General features: G+C 39.7%; 1 protein-coding gene across 2 annotated transcripts in view; it reads left to right on the plus strand.

The window, feature by feature from the left end:
- The window catches only part of COL11A1 (collagen type XI alpha 1 chain), a 240,885-nt gene that overhangs the window by 87,179 nt on the left and 134,932 nt on the right, over nt 1-18,774 (plus strand). For both annotated transcript variants that reach the window (XM_034778961.1, XM_034778960.1), the window contains exons 12-18: nt 578-652; nt 4,103-4,186; nt 5,162-5,218; nt 10,364-10,417; nt 12,088-12,141; nt 12,254-12,307; nt 12,920-12,973. In XM_034778961.1, the coding sequence (XP_034634852.1) occupies nt 578-652; nt 4,103-4,186; nt 5,162-5,218; nt 10,364-10,417; nt 12,088-12,141; nt 12,254-12,307; nt 12,920-12,973 (432 nt within the window). The remainder of the gene's footprint in view (nt 1-577; nt 653-4,102; nt 4,187-5,161; nt 5,219-10,363; nt 10,418-12,087; nt 12,142-12,253; nt 12,308-12,919; nt 12,974-18,774) is intronic.

The following is an 18,774-nucleotide window of genomic DNA, read 5'->3' on the forward strand; positions in this document are numbered from 1 at the left end:
GGAGGCACTGAGAATACAGCAACTGTTCACTGTATAATTAGACATTTTTGTTAGAATTCTAAATCATACCACACACTCTACATGTAGAAAACGGACTGGCATAAGCATTTTTCTTCAACCTTTATTCTTATAGATTTAATAATTCCATATATCCTTATGGATTTAAACTGATAAAGTAACTCAGAAACTTAACATGATTATAATAAAATTGCTTGGGGTGATATTCCTTTTGCTTGTAAAGTTGTAAGTGATCAGTAACATTCTACATGAAACAGCTCTCACAATAGACACATCAAGGTCATGTTTCTGCACTGGGGTCTACCCTTGTAAAGTCCTAATAATTTCACTAGAATTCCATATGAATGCAGAGATTGGTACTAGCATATCCTGGTGCTGCATCAAAGCCTACTTCTTTAGCATTACAAAGTGATTCATTTAGAAATTTAGCTTATGCCACTTAGGATAGTTTTTTTTAAACACATATGAAATGTATTCACAACCTACAAGGATGAATACATGTGGCCCTGTAACTAGCAAGATGTGTTTAATTAATCTGCATTTCCTTTTGATTTCACAGGGCCCATCAGGGCGTCCTGGCCTTCCAGGTGCTGATGGTTTACCTGGTCCCCCAGGTACCATGTTAATGTTGCCGGTAAGTCCTGTTAGGGTTACAGAGTGGTCAAACTTATATTAAATAATGCTTTTGCTTCCAAAGAAGGGAATGAATTAGACAAAATAAATCTCCTGTTCTACAGCATGTTCTGTCTTTGGAAAGAGATGTACAGCAGAGGTTCTGAACATTTGTGATCCTTGAAGATCACTTGCTAATTTTCACAAGAGAAAAAGTGTTAGTCCTGGTTTTCCTGGCCAGATTTAAACCTGGGTGATTGCACTATGCCTGCTAAAATACCTTTATAATTTTCAATTGTCAATGGTATTATTCTCCACTACTTGTCTCAAATTATTTGGGTGTGGCACACCTGAAAGCCAAAACCAATGTATGCTTCCTGCCTTCAAGTCTCATTGACATAATATGCTCAGCACCTTTCAAGATTGACCTTTGGTGTGCACACATATTCAACCCAATCCTGCTTCCACTGAAGTCCATAGCAAAACTCCACAGGATTCAGGAGCAGGCACAAGCCCAAAACTAGTATAGTATGCTGATGTGAACGGCAATATATCAGTGTAAATCATTATAAGGTGCAGCAGCTACCGTCACAGGAATTAATAAACAGATTGCAAATACAGTGAAGTACAGTTGGTAAGATGTGATGGATAGAAGTGTTTACTGGTTGTAGTTGCTGCTGGATATCTGGGAATTATATCACTGGTTAGTAAGAATGAGGAAAGAAAGCTTGTGGAAAGTTTATTTTCTATTTGGAGAACAATCGGTGAAAAGTTATTATAATGACCTGTGTTTTGAGCTGGCACCTGCAGTATAGTTTTGCTAATATATCATTAGTAGAATGATGGAAACATTTATTCACCAATAATTATTTGATAAAAATACCATTATTCCCCAGGAATATTATTCACAAGTTATTCTTCCAACTCTAGTCACTCTTTCAGAGAAGGGTACTTCATACTTTTAACAGTGTGTTCTATTAGGTGTGGCAAGGATGGAATAAATCAGCTATAGGCAACCTGCTCAGACACTTTAGTGAATCCCACTAGGCACCTCTCTCTGCATCTTTAGATCTGTGTAAATCTGGTCCTGAGTGACTTACCAATGCCACACCAGATGTCTGTGGTGGAGGGAGGAACTGAAACCAGGTCTTCTAGTGCCTTAAGCACAGCTTGGACTGCATTATTCAATAGACTATCTACATCAAAGATTTCAGGGAAACCTCTCACTGTTTCTGTATCACTGGTGTAGCTCCAGCTTTGCTAGGAAGAGTTGGTATGTTTGTACAGACCAATGGCTGGTGTTTTTACCACTGTGTTATCTAACTCTGCTCTGAACATAGATGAAAACAAATGCTGATGGGCTGTCTACCAGTGGTCCCACCATTGCTAGCACCAGTGAAGCTGCACCAATAATGGGAGTTTTCTTAAAAATTATCCTTGTCTAAAAAGCCTAACAAAAAAGTAAGATACAATAGGACTATGTATTTTATAACACCCTCTTACTATAAAGGGGACCTCTAAATATTAAGGGTAATCTCAGCTTTTATTAAAAAAAATGTTTTTAGCCCTTTTCCTTGCAAAGATAGCCTTGAATACATAAATCAGTCATTAAAGTTGAAAGTATGTCACTGCAATTATCCTGAACATCACAGGTTGTTCATGGTCCCCACTATAGCACTCAGGGCTTGGATCCATCAAATGCGTCCCTTAGTTTTGGAAGGTACACAAATAAATTTGCATTTGTGAGGATCATTACTGCTCAGGACACTTCTGACACCTTCACTGCTGACTGCCACAAGCTCCTTCCTGTTTACTTTCTGCACCTTCACTAGCTACACTGCTGAGCAGCCAGTGTATTCTCATAGTATAATGGTTCTGTCCACTAGCATGAGAAACGTAGGTGCTGCAGCACGCCCTGACTTGAAATGGTTTCCATTATATACAGGGTTTACAGTTTGGTTCAATGGCTGTCAGCACCCCACTATACAAATTGTTCCAGCACCCTGCACTGGTCTAATGGACTAAGCAGAGGACAAAGAACCAGGCAGTATTGCATTCTAATCTTTGCAGTAACAGTGACTATCTCAAGGACTTAATTAAATCACTTAATGTTTCAGTGTTAGCTTCTCCATCTGTAACATGGGCAAATGCCCCCCTGTGTGGTGTGCAAGTATCCATCATCTTACATAGTGCTTGAATTCACCAGAATGCACACAGGCATGCTAATGGGCCCCAGCTTCCCCTGGATAATTTGGGCAGTTCCAACTTGATTATTATTAATTAATTATGATTGTTATTACTGTAAATGTTGACAATTCTACTTGAACACCAACACAAAGAGGGGGCTCCACTTCTGCAGCAGGAAGCAGGGGTGTTGGGGGCAGAATTTTGATGATCCTTTTCCCATTTCAATAAATAATAATAATAAAAATTAATAATAGTAATAAAAGATCACTTCGTTTGTAGATGCCCCAGAGAATCAGCTTGCTGGCCCTTCCACAAACTATTCCTTCTGCATAATGATGTGATTGCAGTGGAGAGACATCATTTATACTTGGAGCAGCAGCAAAAATTGTTTCATGACCAGGCTAAAAATGCTAAAATTGGCTCTGTTAAGAAGGCAATTTAACTGAATTTGGAGAAAGTCAGAAGTTGACAGAAGATGGGATTGATCTGGTCCCATGTTTTGGCACCACAAAGTAATCTGATCACCACATTCAGGACACATTAAATTTGGAGAATTGAGAATAGTGAAATAAACCATTTTCCAGTTAACATTTATATCTACTATAATTAGTATATTTATTAATTAGTGTATAATTGCTATAATTAGACAAATTAGACTGATTAGACTGCTTTACATATTCTCTATATGTTATGTGATGTACAATATCAGTTGTATCTATCTAGATAAGAATATTTGATATCTGATGTGGAATAGTTTATGTCCTTTCCTAAGTTCTCAACTTAAATGGATGTACACAAGGCTTCTAAATAAGAATTCAAACTGTTTTAATATCAAATCTTAATATCAATTGAATTGCATTTCTCCTACTACTAACTAAAGTTGTATTGGCTTTTGCTACATGGTACTAGTTGATTTTGGTGGCATTTCATCGTTAGTACAATTTGGCATAAAACAGGAATCCATTCTGGTTTCCTATGTGGCATTTTAATGGCCTATTGTATAAATGAAAATAAAAGGATTCCAGTGAAATCAACAGAAATGTTACCTTTTATTTATATGGGAGCAGAACTGGGCTCAAATTCTGTTGATGGTAACTTAATATTCATACTGGCACCAGGGGTCTTATTTTACATTCTGTTGAAGTTTAATGAAGTGACACCAGATTAAAAGTGGAGTAAGGAATCTAGCCCAATACCCTAAGCAGCACTTTCTGTAGTTGCAATGAACAAGTATATTTCTAACTTGGCTAATTGTGAATTCTTTTTCTTCGTGTGATATTTGTAGTTCCGCTTTGGTGGAGATGGTGAGAAGGGCCCAACAATCTCAGCTCAAGAAGCTCAAGCCCAAGCTATTCTTCAGCAGGCGAGGGTAAGAATGTTAAACTGGAGTAAAAATAAAGCTGCAAATACAGAGGAGACTTGTGTGAAGTTGCCTGTTATACAATGTATATATCGGGGAGAGAAAAAGAAAACATGAGATAGATGCAGATGATATAGACATTTGAGTGAAGTACTGAAAGTAGAAATGAAAAATAACGTTTCAATAAGTCGTGAATATTATATATTAACACACACATATTCACCCCCCACACATGTGAGACATTGATTCACACATGAATGTTAAGATGAGAACTGTGGGAGTGAAGACAACAGATTTCATAGGTTTGCCACGGCAGCAGAGCATCTGACCAGAGTTGTGGAGGAATTTGGGATCACAGGTTGATGAACTGTCCAAATCAGTTTACTGTCTGTCTTCCCTTGATTAATTCTGGAAAGTGTAATATATCCTCTGGAATGTGTATATGTATGGTGACACCATCATGCTTCATTCTCGCTGTGTGGTCCAAATGGTTTAATTGAGAGATAGAAGCAATCATCAGTGTGGGATAGCACAGAAGAGAGTGCTTGAAATACTAAAGCGTCTTCTTTAGTCCAATAGAACACTTCTTAATTGCAAAGACAAACATCCAGTTCTTAGGGTTACCAGTGGTTTATTCCTACTGAAAATATACTGATTTTATGGGAGTGGAGGACAAATTTAGTATAAATTTGTATGCATAGTCTGTTATAGTCTCATTTAGTAAATAGTTACTGACAATTGCTGAGTAATATATTTTATGCATCACACTTGTGACAGCTTAATACGCACAATCTTTTTAATATGGGTTGCCAGTTGCTAAGCTCAGCAAAATAAACATCTACTCATGAACATGCAGTTAACCTTAGTCACCAGCCACTAGCATGAATTAATTACTAATAATCTGGCCATGCAATGAATATTATATAATTTTTGTAGCTTCCCCTTAAAATATGTTTTTTTTTATTTTTTTCATTTTTTTAACAGATCGCTATGAGAGGGCCACCTGGCCCCATGGGACTCACTGGAAGACCAGGTCCTGTGGTATGTTAAACAAAACGAGGATAAAAAATGGAATACACAAGTATTAAAATGGCATGGTCCAAATTCCTGCCTCACTTACACCCATGCAATAAAAGTGATTTGACTGGGGACTTCATTGGTATTATTAAGGCCAGAATTGGAGTCCATATTCTTTTGAGGGGTCTGAAGTTCAGCCTGTAAGCTAATGTAATATTTTGTATGTATGGATAAAGTACACTTTAAAACTTGTGAATGCCTTATATAACTAAATAAGCCTGTGCAGTTAGATAACCACACCTTTCAGTATTCGGGGTGTTATTATGGTAAATATTCGGAACTGAAAAGAAATGTTGCAGAATAATCTTACCTTTTCATCGTAGGTAAAGTAAGTCAGTACTGTACATTGACACAACTCCCATTGACTTCTAAGAGAGTTGTGTCTATTTACTTCAGGGCTGAATTTGGCTCACAGACTAATATTGAATGATTTTGCAGGATATTACTATCTCTGTGGTTGTAAAAATGTTCTGAGTTCAGTACCCAGTCTTCAGGGAACAAAAGTCACAGCTTTTTAACAGCAAGCATATCAAATAGTTCTTAGGTCACCAGTACATTTGCCACTGTTGTGCTATACTTTTAAAATGCTGTGTAGAGATATGTGAGAAAAGTGGAAAATCAGGTAGGAGGCTCTGCACTTTGTAAATCACCTGACCAATCTTGTAATTGTAATTTCCTCTTTTAGGTAATGGGATACATTGTAGACTCAAATAATCCACAAAATGCTGTAATTTAGCATTTACCATGTTTCAAAAAGCCTTTTAAGTATAGCAACAACAACGTAAAATGATAACTGCTGGAACCAAGATTATAGGCTTTGTAGAAAACAAGTCTTTTCTAAAATTATCTCAGGTGATTATATTTATCCTCTTGGAGCCAGACAGTAGGGTTTTTCTCTAGAGTAAGTATAGCATACAAATTTGGAAGGGATTCACTTAGTTTGGAAAGCAGTATTTAGTCTGCTTTGTTGGCATGGCTAAGTTGGCAGATATTTTGCCTGTTTTGTGATTATAGTGATCGCTAACTGCTATATTTTAACAATGTGCTTTGAAAAACAATGGGTGAACTGCAGTACAAAGAGAAAGTTTAGCTCTCGTAATGACATAAAACACACATCTAGTTGTAAAATATATACAAAAATATGCTTAATGTTATTTAATAGCAAAGCAGGTTATTAATGTAGAACAGGTATCCATGAAACATTCATGAGGTGGTATAATTGTAACATCAGGAGTACAAACACTTTTCCTCCATCTTTTCTGGCCCCTTGCTGCCTTTATGTGCTTCCTCAGAAACAGTTTATTGTTGAGTGGTAACATTGTGACATCACTGTTAAGTCACTTCCCCTGCCCCATCTTTCTACCTCCTTTTCCCCCTCCTGTCATCATCTCCCTCCCTAATTCATAGCTCACTGGATGAAGTATTGATCAGCAGGTAGGAGGGGCAAATGGACAATGACATCTTATCTATCTTCTATAGAATTCACAGTCCAGGCTCTTAACCTTAATACTGCTGCCATATATTGTTCTAGTACAGGGGTTCTCAAACTGGGGGTCATGATCCTTCAGAGGGTCATGAGGTTATTACACAGGGGGGTCGCGAGCTGTCAACCTCCACTCCAAATCCCACTTTGCCTCCAGCATTTATAATGGTGTTAAATATATAAAAAAGTGTTTTTGATTTATAAGGGGCGGGGGTCACACTCAGAGGCTTGCTATGTGAAAGTGGTCACCAGTACAAAAGTTGGAGAGCCACTGTTCTAGTAGCACAGTGTAGCCAAAAAGCTGTCTTAACTGCACTCCCTAAAGATTCATTTTGTGAACAAGGAAATCCCAGGGTGCATAAAAATGGCATAGTGGCTCTATGACCCAGCACATAGTGGTGAGGGTATATATGGAGAGAATGGGGCTCTGTCTGGGAGCTCTCATACACCAGTGATGATTGGCCGCTGCAATGGCCCTTTAGTCTACTGGCAGCTGGCGTAATCTTGCCACAACTGTAAATTGGACCTTGGGGTGGCTTGGTACCCTGTGGCCCCAGCATCATGTAGCTGCGAAGGACCCCTTCCTCACCAAGTTATGCTGAACCCCAAAAGCTCAGTCCCAAGGGCTGGCACTTTCTGTCTATCTAGGTAAAACTGAGTGGTTTCAGCTGAGTCCCAGTCAATAAAAGTAAACAAATAAATAAACAATTTCAGCTAAAATCATTGGGCTTTAATTGTAACTTTGAAACAGATACACAGGGGCAAATTCTTCAGTGGCATAACTCTCCCAGAGTCAATGGCATTGCCACTGTCTGTCAGCAGAGAACTTGACCCACAGACTTTTGGTTGATCACAGTTAGGCAAATTCCATTACATTTATAATAAATCAGAATAAATTGGTGCAAGGTAACAAACCAACTGATACCCTATTTCCACTGGTGTAAATTAAGAGACTAGAAGATTGCATTCAGTACATACTGGCATTACCATTATATAACTGTTGTAACACTGAATCTATTTGTAAAGAGTGGTGCAAGATTGCTAGTATGTTGTTCTATTTTCTGATAGTCCTGGCTACATACCACCAACAGTTTACATATTAGAAGCGTTGGTGGTTCTTTGTATGGAAAGGCTAGAGAATGAACCACATTAATAGCTATTTTGCCACTAAGCCACCAGGAGGCTCTAGAAATCCAGTTCTTCTGATCTGGCAAAATGGTAGGCCAAGGTTTCCAGAAGTGACTAGTAATTTTGGGTGCCTCAGATTTTAGATATCTCACCTTGAAATATCTGAAAAAGGATCTAATTTTCAAACATTGCTGAGCACCTGTCCTCTGAAAGATCAAGCCCCTTGAACAAGTCTCAAGTTGAACAATGAAAAAACAAGGCTCCCAAAATCACTAGTCATTTCTGGAAGTCTTGGGCTTAATCTGTCATGTATTTTGCTAATTTAATTGTGAGAACACCAATTAAAGACATTAAGAATCATATTAAATCTATTATTAAAAAACACTTTCTTAGCATAGCAGAGTTGTAGTTACATTAAGTGTTAGCATTCACAGTGTTACCAGCGTTCAGTCAGAAATGCACCAATTCCTTTATGCTTCTTAGTAGGCTTCATTCTATTTGTATACTCTGTTGGTTACTCTTTTTGAATTATGTTGGTATGTTTTTCAGTGTAACCAATATTAATGGAAAAGGCAAACAGATTGTGAAAAATGTTGGGCCAGATCCTAGCAACTCTGATTTACTCCAGCTGAGGATCTGGTATAGTGCTGTTTTTAAGCCCCAGAATAATGCTATGAGATACAATTTCAGAGTAAATAATAAGCAAGGAGTGTATTCTGTGTCTATCTGTCTGATGCTATAACAATGTAGAAATATAGGTATACAGATTTGTCACATGTTTAAGGGCCTGATCAGAAGATCATTGTAACCAATGGGAAGACTCTTAGCCCTGGTCTACACTACGAGTTTAGGTCGACTTTAGCAGGGTTAAATCGAATTAAGCCTGGACACGTCCACACGATGAAGCCCTTTCTTTTGACTTAAAGGGCCCTTTAAACCGGTTTCTTTACTCCACCTCCGACGAGGGGATTAGCGCTAAAATCAGCCTTTGCGGGTCGGATTTGGGGTAGTGTGGACGGAATTCGACGTTATTGGCCTCCGGGAGCTATCCGACAGTGCTTCATTGTGACCGCTCTGGACAGCACTCTCAACTCAGATGCACTGAACAGGTAGACAGGAAAAGCCCCGCGAACTTTTGAATTTCATTTCCTGTTTGCCCAGCGTGGAGAGCACAGGTGACCACGGAGGGAGGGGGAAGCAAATGAATACAGAACAAATCTGGTCCATCTATTTTTTACATCTTAAGCTGGCAGCAGACGGTGCAGCATGACTGATAGCCCTCAGCATCTTCTGGGTGCTTGGCAGAAGATACTGTACTACGACTCAAGTATCAGAGGGGTAGCCGTGTTAGTCTGAATCTGTAAAAGCAACAGAGGGTCCTGTGGCACCTTTGAGACTAACAGACTTCTGTTAGTCTGTTGCTTGTACTACGACTGCTAGCCGTGATCATCAAGACGGTTCAATAGGACTGCCGGCAGGACTGAGTCCCAGGAGACAAAGCATGTCTGCCCAGGTGCCTATGATTGAACTGGAGTACGACGACGACAGATACCAGTCGTAATACACCGTCTACTGCCAAAAGGCAATTAGCTGCTGCTGTGTAGCAATGCAGCCCCACGTCTGCCGGCACCCAGATGACATATGGTGACGGTGAGCTGAGCTGAGCTGAGCGGGCTCCATGCTTGCCGTGGTATGTTGTCTGCACAGGTAACCCAGGTAAAAAGGCGCGAATCGATTGTCTGCCGTTGCTCTGACGGAGGGGGAGGGACCTGACGGCATGTACCCAGAACCCCCTGTGACATTGTTTTGCATCATCAGGCATTGGGATCTCAACCCAGAATTCCAATGGGCGGCAGAGACTGTGGGAACTGTGGGATAGCTACCCACAGTGCAACGCTCCAGAAGTTGATGCTAGCCTCGGTACTGTGGATGCGGTCTGCCGACTTCATGCACTTAGAGCATTTTATGTGGAGACACACACCATCGACTGTATAAAACCGATATCTATAAAACCGGCTTCTATAAATTCGACCTAATTTCGTAGTGTAGACATACCCTTATTGACTTCCATGAGGTTTGGATCAGGCAGTCAGATTGTGCTTTATTTCTACAGTTGCACAAGGGTGCCAAAGATCCACTTTCAGGTCTTGCTGTCTCCTCCTTGATGCAGGAAGCAGACATGTTTTAATGATTCATGTTCTTACTGAGCTGATATTTACCTGGCAAACATTAATTTAGAACACAATGGTCAATGCCTGGTCCCATTTAAGTCAATGGAGTTTTAACATTTACTTTGATGAGACCAGGATTTGGCTCCAAGTTTGTCAGACCTTTACAAAATGATCTTTCAGGTACTGTAATTGCATAGGATGGTTTCATAATAGCTAATGAAAAAGCTTTTATTTTCTGTAATTAATTTCTAGAAATAGCTAACAGTTTATCCAGTTAAAGTTTAAGCTGGATAACTAAACTCACTGTATTTTGCATTTGTTACATAGGGCGGGCCTGGCTCACCAGGTATTAAAGGAGAAAGTGGCGACCCAGGTCCCCAGGTACAATACAACATCCTTTCATTTTTAAGTGTATTACCTTTTCATGTTTTTCAGCATATGAAAATACATTCCCATATGCAGCTTTTTACATGTAACTGAAGATGAATAGTTTTTCACGTACAACGCTGCAGCAAATGAAACAGTTACCTAGATTGTTCATTTTAAAATGTGAAAGTAACAAGCTGCCTTTCTGTAAAGAGGATCAGTTATCACATGTAGAGTGTCATCTCTTGAAAACCAGTTTTAAAATTGGTGCTGCAAGCTCTTTTCTCTGCTCTGTACTGTACATGCTCATAAGTACCATTAGCATCAATGTCTGCAGTCATATGACCTTGGGCTGTGATATGATCAAATCTCATAAACTGAGCAGGGTTTAACTTGACTAGTAATTAAACAGGAAATTTCCAAGAAAAACTTTGACACTGGAAGAAGTGGTGTTGTTGACTCAATGGATGATCCTTTTCCTTCTTAGTAATTATTGCATCTATCTCCCAGCTTGATGTTGGAGAGTACTGGCCAGTTGGAATCTTTAAACTTAGACCCAAAACAAAAGTCATAAGCACTTGTGACCATTAAAGAAACTATGACCTTTTTTTAAAAAGTCTGGAGTGCTAACACCTGTCACCTGGCCAAATGCCAACTTGGGTACACATATTTAATCATGTATTAAGTGACTATCCTAAATTCCACCTTGGCACTAGTACAAAAGTAAAATATTACAAATAGCCGATTAGTCTTTCATTTTTCCTGCCTACATTTCCAGTGTGGTCCTTTGTTAGTTTTTTTTTTTCCTATTTGTTTTTGTGGTCGGGTGAAGCTATCCACAAGCTCGGACAGTCAGCCATGTTCTGGACTGATGTGGCTGGGTCCTCTGCCCCCTCCAGTACCTCAAGGTTCACAGCACTCCCTTAACCTCAGGGAGACCACAGGGCCAGCCTGCCTCATTGCAGCCTTCTGCTGCTGCTAAGGAAACTGTTACTCCTAGCCCTCCTCCTCCCCTTCTAGAGCTAGGTCACCACTTATGTCTTCCAGCTGAGAATCAGAGCCAGTCATTAGCTGCTGCTTAGCTGGTTCCCAACACATGCCTGCTGGGCTTCTCCTTAGATCAGGGTTTGCTACTCGCTGGCTTTGCAGGTCCTTAAAGGGTCAGACCACTCGGCTGCATTGCCCTAAATTATTGGGCACTGATTCGGAGGCTTTTTTCAGCTGACATTTCCACCCAAGGTCCATATTGGTTTTGGACAAGAGTGCTCCCTTAGAAACACCTAGAACTGCCTTCAATGAGAATCACATGCACATGTGAAAGCGGAATGAGGTGTGCAGTCTGTGAAATACTTTGGAATCCTTCTGGATAAAATGTGCTGTGTAAATATAAGTTCTCATTAAATATAGGTGAATTTAATTTTAACATGGCTAAAACAAGATTTGTAAACCATGACACTGAGATTTTCAAAGACATTCAAGGGATTTGGATGCCCAATTTTCATCACTAATTAATAGGAAGTGGGGACTCCCTTAGATAGCTTTGAAAAATCACAATCTTGGTATTTAACACTGTATTCCTAAGTTGTTGGTTAGCTGAGATGTTTGGCAGTTTTGTTTAGCTAGCTGTTCTAGCTTTTTGCTGCCACATATAGTATGATTTTAAAGATTGTTTTGTTTAAATTCAGGGTCCTCGAGGTATTCAAGGTTCCATTGGTCCAAGTGGGAAACCTGGCAAAAGAGTGAGTATCATATATCTGGTAAAAAATTAAATTGAAATCCAAATGAATTAACACTTCCTCATTACTCTGGATGTCAGTTGTTGGCATTTTCAAATGTTTGTATTCTTTTCAGGGTCGTCCAGGAGCTGATGGCGCTAGAGGAATGCCAGGAGAACCTGGTTCAAAGGTACGAGATCAGAGGTTGTATTTCAATCATGGCATGGATGATACACATTTTAAATAGGCGTTAAGATGCCCTCCATCACATTGCAAATATAAAAACAATGTAGAAAGCTAGTCTGCAATGAAAATATTGATGCTTCAGACAACCAGATAAGAAGCAAAAGTTGAGCATGAATCATCCATTTAAAAATATGGTAATTCATGGTAATGGACAGCAGTGTAACATTTAAGTAATTTGATTCTTTGGGCTTGATTCTGATCTCACTTAGGTTGCTTTTTTTTTTACATGGCTGTAACTATTTTCTACAGCGGAGCTACTTCTGATTTATACCAGTATAATGTGTGACTAGAATCAAGCGCTTGGTCTTGATGTTAAATTTATAATGGCATAATTACAGTGGGGTGTAAAATCTGGTGCATGGCAGCTTCCTCTGCTTTGATGCACACAGGGTCAAATTCTGATGTTCAGATGCATGTGCTCAACTCCAAATGACTTGTTGAGATGTGCACATATATCCATGGGTAGAATTTAGCCCACAGTGAGCTGGTGTAATTTACTAAGAATATTACAAAGTGTAATAGTAATTTCTAAGTCTCTAATTTTTTTCTTTCCTAGGGTGATAGAGGGTTTGATGGTCTTCCTGGTCTACCTGGTGATAAAGGTCACAGGGTAAGATAAATATGAATGTTTATATGAAAGCTTATAAAAATGTGGTGGTAGTAGTAACATCACCTCATTTTAAAAAAATAACTTAGGACTATGGAGAGAGTTAAGTCAGAGAATATGTCAGAATTTCATGTTGCAGTATAGTGTCAGAATTGTATTTTTACAAGCATTTCATGTAAGGATTCCAGTAACATGAATTTATAGTTAACGATCCACATACATATTTTTTATTTAAATATATTTTCAAATTTGGGCTAGATTCTCAATGGGTGTAAATTGAAGTAGTTTCCTTAAAGTCAATGGAGATATGCTGATTTACTTCAGCTGATTTACTCCAGCTGCCGAATGGGTTGAAGTTGATTATTAGAAGAAAGTTGCAATATACCAGTGTACAAGTTCTACGCTGAGGATGTGTGTATCCCATGACCAGTATAGTCATGATGTTTCAATAGGCAGATTGTATGCCAGTGGTGCCTTCTCCTCTCCGGGAGCAGATGGGGAATTGAGGTCACACAAAAAGTCCGTGGCACAGCAATGAATTGAAGTCGGGTCTCCCTTCCACTAGGGCAGTGCCCCAACAACACGCTATCCTTTTCCCCTTGCTTTGAGGATACATGGACTTTAACAGCTCTGAACACAGAGTAATGCAGAAAGTTTTGCAATTGTTTGTTCGTGTTCATGGAAAACAACATCCTTGACTTGTAATTTTTTTAACACCATTAAAAAGGCTTGCTCAAACAAAGTAGCAATCAAGAATACCTACAATGCTAAGCTGTATTGCTTATTGACGAGGACTGAATCAATCCAAACACTTCAAATATCAACATTCCAGAATTTGGAGAAAGACCAGATCTGAGAGCTAATTTTGGTTGTGTCTGGCCCTGTACAGCAGTGGTGGAAGAAGTCTTCCTCTTGGAATGCATCCCTATTGCAAGCGTTAATCACAACTGCAGTTCCCTGTACTCTCCTGAATGTGGTTCTCCTGCTAGTTCTCTTGTAAGGCTTAGCCATGATAGAAGGAACTAGAAGAAGGCAGGATAATGATTAGCAAACCACAGATGGACATATATGCTGCAATCTTCAAAGGACTAGTGCAGTAGCTACACTTCTTAGGAACTTGGGGAGACATTGAATACTCCCCATATTCCTATAGTGTAGTGTGTTGTAGTAATATTTGATGTTGTTCTCCTCAGTCCTGTTTGTATGTGGTGTAGAGGGAACTCTTACTTTTACTACAATTCACAATTCTCTCAATCATTTTTCATCAAACCCTTTCTTCCTAGAGAATAAAACAAGCAGCTGTTTGCAGATTTGAAATGTGGGTTGATCTGTAGGTGGCCAGTAGAGGGTACCAGACATTAAGATCTAGTCCTGTGATACTCAATTAGATCTACCCACAGGCCAATTTGAGAATTTTATGTCAAGAGGTGGGCCATTTGCACAGAAGGCTGACAAAATAATAATAACAAAAATCTTCAGCTGCCAATAAATAAAGACCTTGATTGCAATGTAAGTATTAGTGTTTTTATCTTTTAACAAAGTTTATAAATCAATATTATTACCCAGATTTGTGGCAATCTCTAATGGGAGAGGTGACATCAACAATCTCTGGCAAGCTTTGTGAAGAGCGGTTTATAGGAGGTCAGGGCAAGACACATGCACTGGTGAAGATGCTCATCTGTCAGATGATTGCGGTGTTGTTTTTTTATACTGTTCATAGTAGAAAACCCAGATTTGCAGAGGTACATTGATCTGAACATCGTTAAGAGATATATAGCTAGATTATGGATATTCTGAAACTGGTCATCATATTGAGTCCAGAAATCACAAAGTCCCATTTTTCTGAATTTTTGTCTTCAAGATATCTGAGCTCTGGAGCCTTACACTTTCTAATTGAAAGGCACCTTCATCAACTGAATCAAGAATAGTCTTGGCTTCAGAATGGCAGAGTTCATCAGTAGGGCCAACAAACGGATCACAAACAAATAAAAGCAAATCCTTTTAAAATGTGATTTGAGAATTTTAAAATTTCAAATTTTTGATCCAAGTTTCATTGGTAGCAACAACACACAATGTGGTAAAGTGCAATATCTTTTCTGTTAAGTCTGTCTGGGAAAATGTGCGCTTTTCAGAGGAATCTTAAAATCTTTCAAACAAATCTCTGAGACTCCTTGCACGGCCTTGGAGCTGCAAGCTGAGGGAATTCAAGTCACCAGTAATATCACACAGAAAAGCTACCTGTGACATAGAGGGGACTTCATTCATAAATTCCAGGAACTCACAAGCTATGTTGGTCTTGTAGTTTGAAAGAAATTCTATTATTTCTTTTTGAAGCGCACAATATCTCTCTATCACACACCCCCTACTTAACCAGTGAATGTCATTATGCTGCAACAGATCACTGTATTTGGCTGAAACATCTTGTAAAAGAGCTTTCAAAAATGACGTTGGAAGACAGAAGTTGAACGTATCTCATTCACTAATCTCATCACAATACCCATTGTTTTTTTTAAGTCCCCTGACAATTTACTGCGCAAGACAGTCTGGTGAATGATGCAATGAAGTGTATTTAATGAAGGGTGTATCACTGCCAAATGTGAAGCAAAGCCCTTCTCTTTCCCTGTCATAGAGGGACCTCTGTCTGTAACAAGCAAGTTTACTTTCTACAGATCTAAACCAATTTTTTCAAAAAAGCCTTTAACTTTTCAAAAATTCTCTCTCCTGTGGTGTAGATTTCTAATGGTAGTAAGCACAAAAATTCTTCCTTGAAAATTTCACTATCATAAAATCTAACAAACAGTCATAGCTGGGCAGTTTCACTTAAATTGCTTGATTCGTCCACTGCAAAAGACATGTTGGCATTTTTTAAATCAGAAATCAGTGCTAACAAATAAACCTCCTAAATTACCTCCAATCTTCGCACTGTTCTGGACTCAGACAGGGGAACTTGCTTCACACAGTTCACAATGTCATCTTTGTTTTTATCTCCAGCAAAAAGCTCCTCCAGCATTTCCAACGTGCACACGTTCACAAGCTAGGCATCCAGGAAAGGCTTTTACTTTTTAGCTATTACCAACATTTTCAAAGAGAAGCTGTTGCTTTTTCCTTTACAGTCACTAATGTTGTGAGAATGACATTTGAAGTGTGATACAAAGACTTTCGATTTTCAATTTTGTCACATCTTGCAACACTGCCAGGAGGACAGGCCATGTGGAAGTTACCATGCTTTGATTCAAAGTGACGTCTCATGCTGATGACCTCACAGATAGATACAGTGGTTTGGATTATTAAACACAAACGTTTTGCGTTTAAATGAGGTGGCATAATAAATAGAAAACCCGCTGTCCAGTTTGGGTTAAAACCTCGGTTTTTGCTGTCAACTTTGCAAAATTTACTCCCACTTGCATTTATTTTTGGCTCAATTTCCATCACTAATGAAAAAAATGGGCAGCGTCCTAGCTCAACCGTATCGCAAGAAATTAAGATCCAGTAAGCAGTGCTTAATTTGTGCCTGAGCCCCAGCACCTCTAGGCTTGGCAGTTCATAGCTCTGGCACCTCTGGACTCTTGGCCATCAACTGCTGCTCTCCGGCTGTCCAGCTCTGAAGGCAGCACCCCCGCCAGAAGCAACCTAGAAGTAAGGGTGGTGTGGTATGGTGTATTGCCATCCTTACTTCTGTGCTGCTGCTGGTGGTGGCATTGTCTTCAGAGCTGGGTGCCCAGCCAGCAGTCGCCACTCTCTGGCCACTCAACCATTGCTTAATTTGTGCTGGGGCTTGCTTGGGCTGAGCCCTGGCACTTCTTTCATTACAAATTAAGCACTGCCAGTAAGTTACTAAGGAAGGCATAGGCAAATGATAGGCAGTGCATCATTGTCTGTGAATTTAATTATAAACATTGTTTTAAGCTGAGCTGGCAGGCCACACAGGAAGCTCTGGCGGGCCACATTTGGGCCCCGGGCCACCTGCTGAGAATAACTGATCTAATCTCTGTGCATCTCTCATGTGTCCTCTGAAGACTGAGCAACCTTTCCAAAGTTGACTTAGGGCATGGCTACACTTGCAGATGTAGAGCGCTTTGAGTTAAACCAGTCTTTGGAGAGTGCAATAGGGAAAGCCCTGCAATCTGTTCACACTGACAGCTTCAAGTGCACTGGTGTGGCCACATTTGCGGCACTTGCAACGACATTGGGAGTGGTCCATTATGGGCAGCTATTGCAGCATGCAAGTGACTGCAATGTGCTTTTAAAATGGGGGGGAAGGTGGAGTGTGACAGGGAATGTGTTGTGTGTATGTGAGGGGAGAGAGCGTGGGTTTTTGGGGGGCTGAGAGCATGTTAGCATGCTGTCTTGTAAGTTCAGACAGCAGCAGACCTCCCCCCACCCGCCTCTCTCTCTCTCTCACAGCATTCCACAATAATGGTTGCTTTGTCTCAGAGCCGGCTGTCAGAAACAGAGCTTTCAAAGGCCATATCCGCATTCCTAGGCGAGTTCAAAACAATGACAAGAGTGGCCACTTGACTTAAGGGGATTATGGGACATTTCCGGAGGCCGATCAGAGTGCAGTAACGCAACACCTCGTTCACACTGACACCCGGGTGATGTAGTCAAGCCTCATCAAACGATATTCCTCTCGCCGAGGTGGAGTACCAGCAGCGCTGTAGACGCAGAGTCAGAGCACTCTACGTGCCTTGCCAGTGTGGACGGGTAGTGAGCTAGTGTGCCCAGGGCTCCTTTATTGTGCTGTAACTAGCAAGTGTAGCCAAGCCCTTAGGGTGAAGAGATCTATGTTTGCTTTCTAATATGGTGTAACAGAGCTGGCAAACTTTATGACCTTTAATTGTATAGTGAAAGCAACCTTTTTTGTTTTTATTCAGAAATATGGATATCAAATTCATATTTTCTAAACAAATGTAAAATATCTTCCATCCCATTGCTTGGGAATAACTATAATACTTATATTAAAATGAGAGTCCTCTAAATATTTAGAAAATATGACAAATCTGAAAGCAGTACCATTCAAAGCCAAAGCAGATAACTGCAGCCCTTCAGATTCGTGTGTAGTGAGAGGACATAATGCAAGGAGCTGTTTGCATAAACATTCACCTCTGTACTCCCTGTAATAAAAAAGCACAGTGGAAAAAGAAATAAATCCTTTTCTCCTGTAGTTATATTTTATCTGCAAGAATACTGATGTTGTTTAAAAAACCCCACCAACCTTTAGCATATTCTTTTTAGGAATCTTTTCATGTCTAGTCATGTTTGAACTGGGAACACATACTATAATTTCCAGACCGGATGTCTCTCTGAAAGACATATGCTTTAGGCAACCACAAATTACTGAGCTCACTATAGGAGTAACTGGATGAAATTCTATGGCCTGTATTATATAAAGAGGTTAGACTACATCATCTAATGGTCCCTTCTGGCATTAGCTCTATGAATCTATGAATTTGCATGCAATTTAAGTATTTAGATTTATGAAGAATATGCCTATCCAAAGGTGTATATAAAAGTGAAAGAATAATAAACAGTCTAATTTGGGGGATGTCTAAGATAGTTTTAGTTTTAAAGACTTTCACCATTCCCATCCTATCCATTCAGACCTTGTTCTGTGCTAGCAGACCAATGGAAGAAGAGAATTTGAAGGCTGAGGACACCTTACTGATAATGAGCTACCTCTGGCCCCATCGTGATTAAACCAGGACATTGTTAACCCAAGCTCCTAAGATGATCTCAACTGCCATAGTATTACAAGAAGACAGAGGTAGCTGCTCAGATAAACCAAGAGCCAACCACCTGAAAGA

Source organism: Trachemys scripta, chromosome 8 (assembly GCF_013100865.1).
Source record: "Trachemys scripta elegans isolate TJP31775 chromosome 8, CAS_Tse_1.0, whole genome shotgun sequence".
Taxonomy (NCBI): Eukaryota; Metazoa; Chordata; order Testudines; family Emydidae; genus Trachemys; species Trachemys scripta.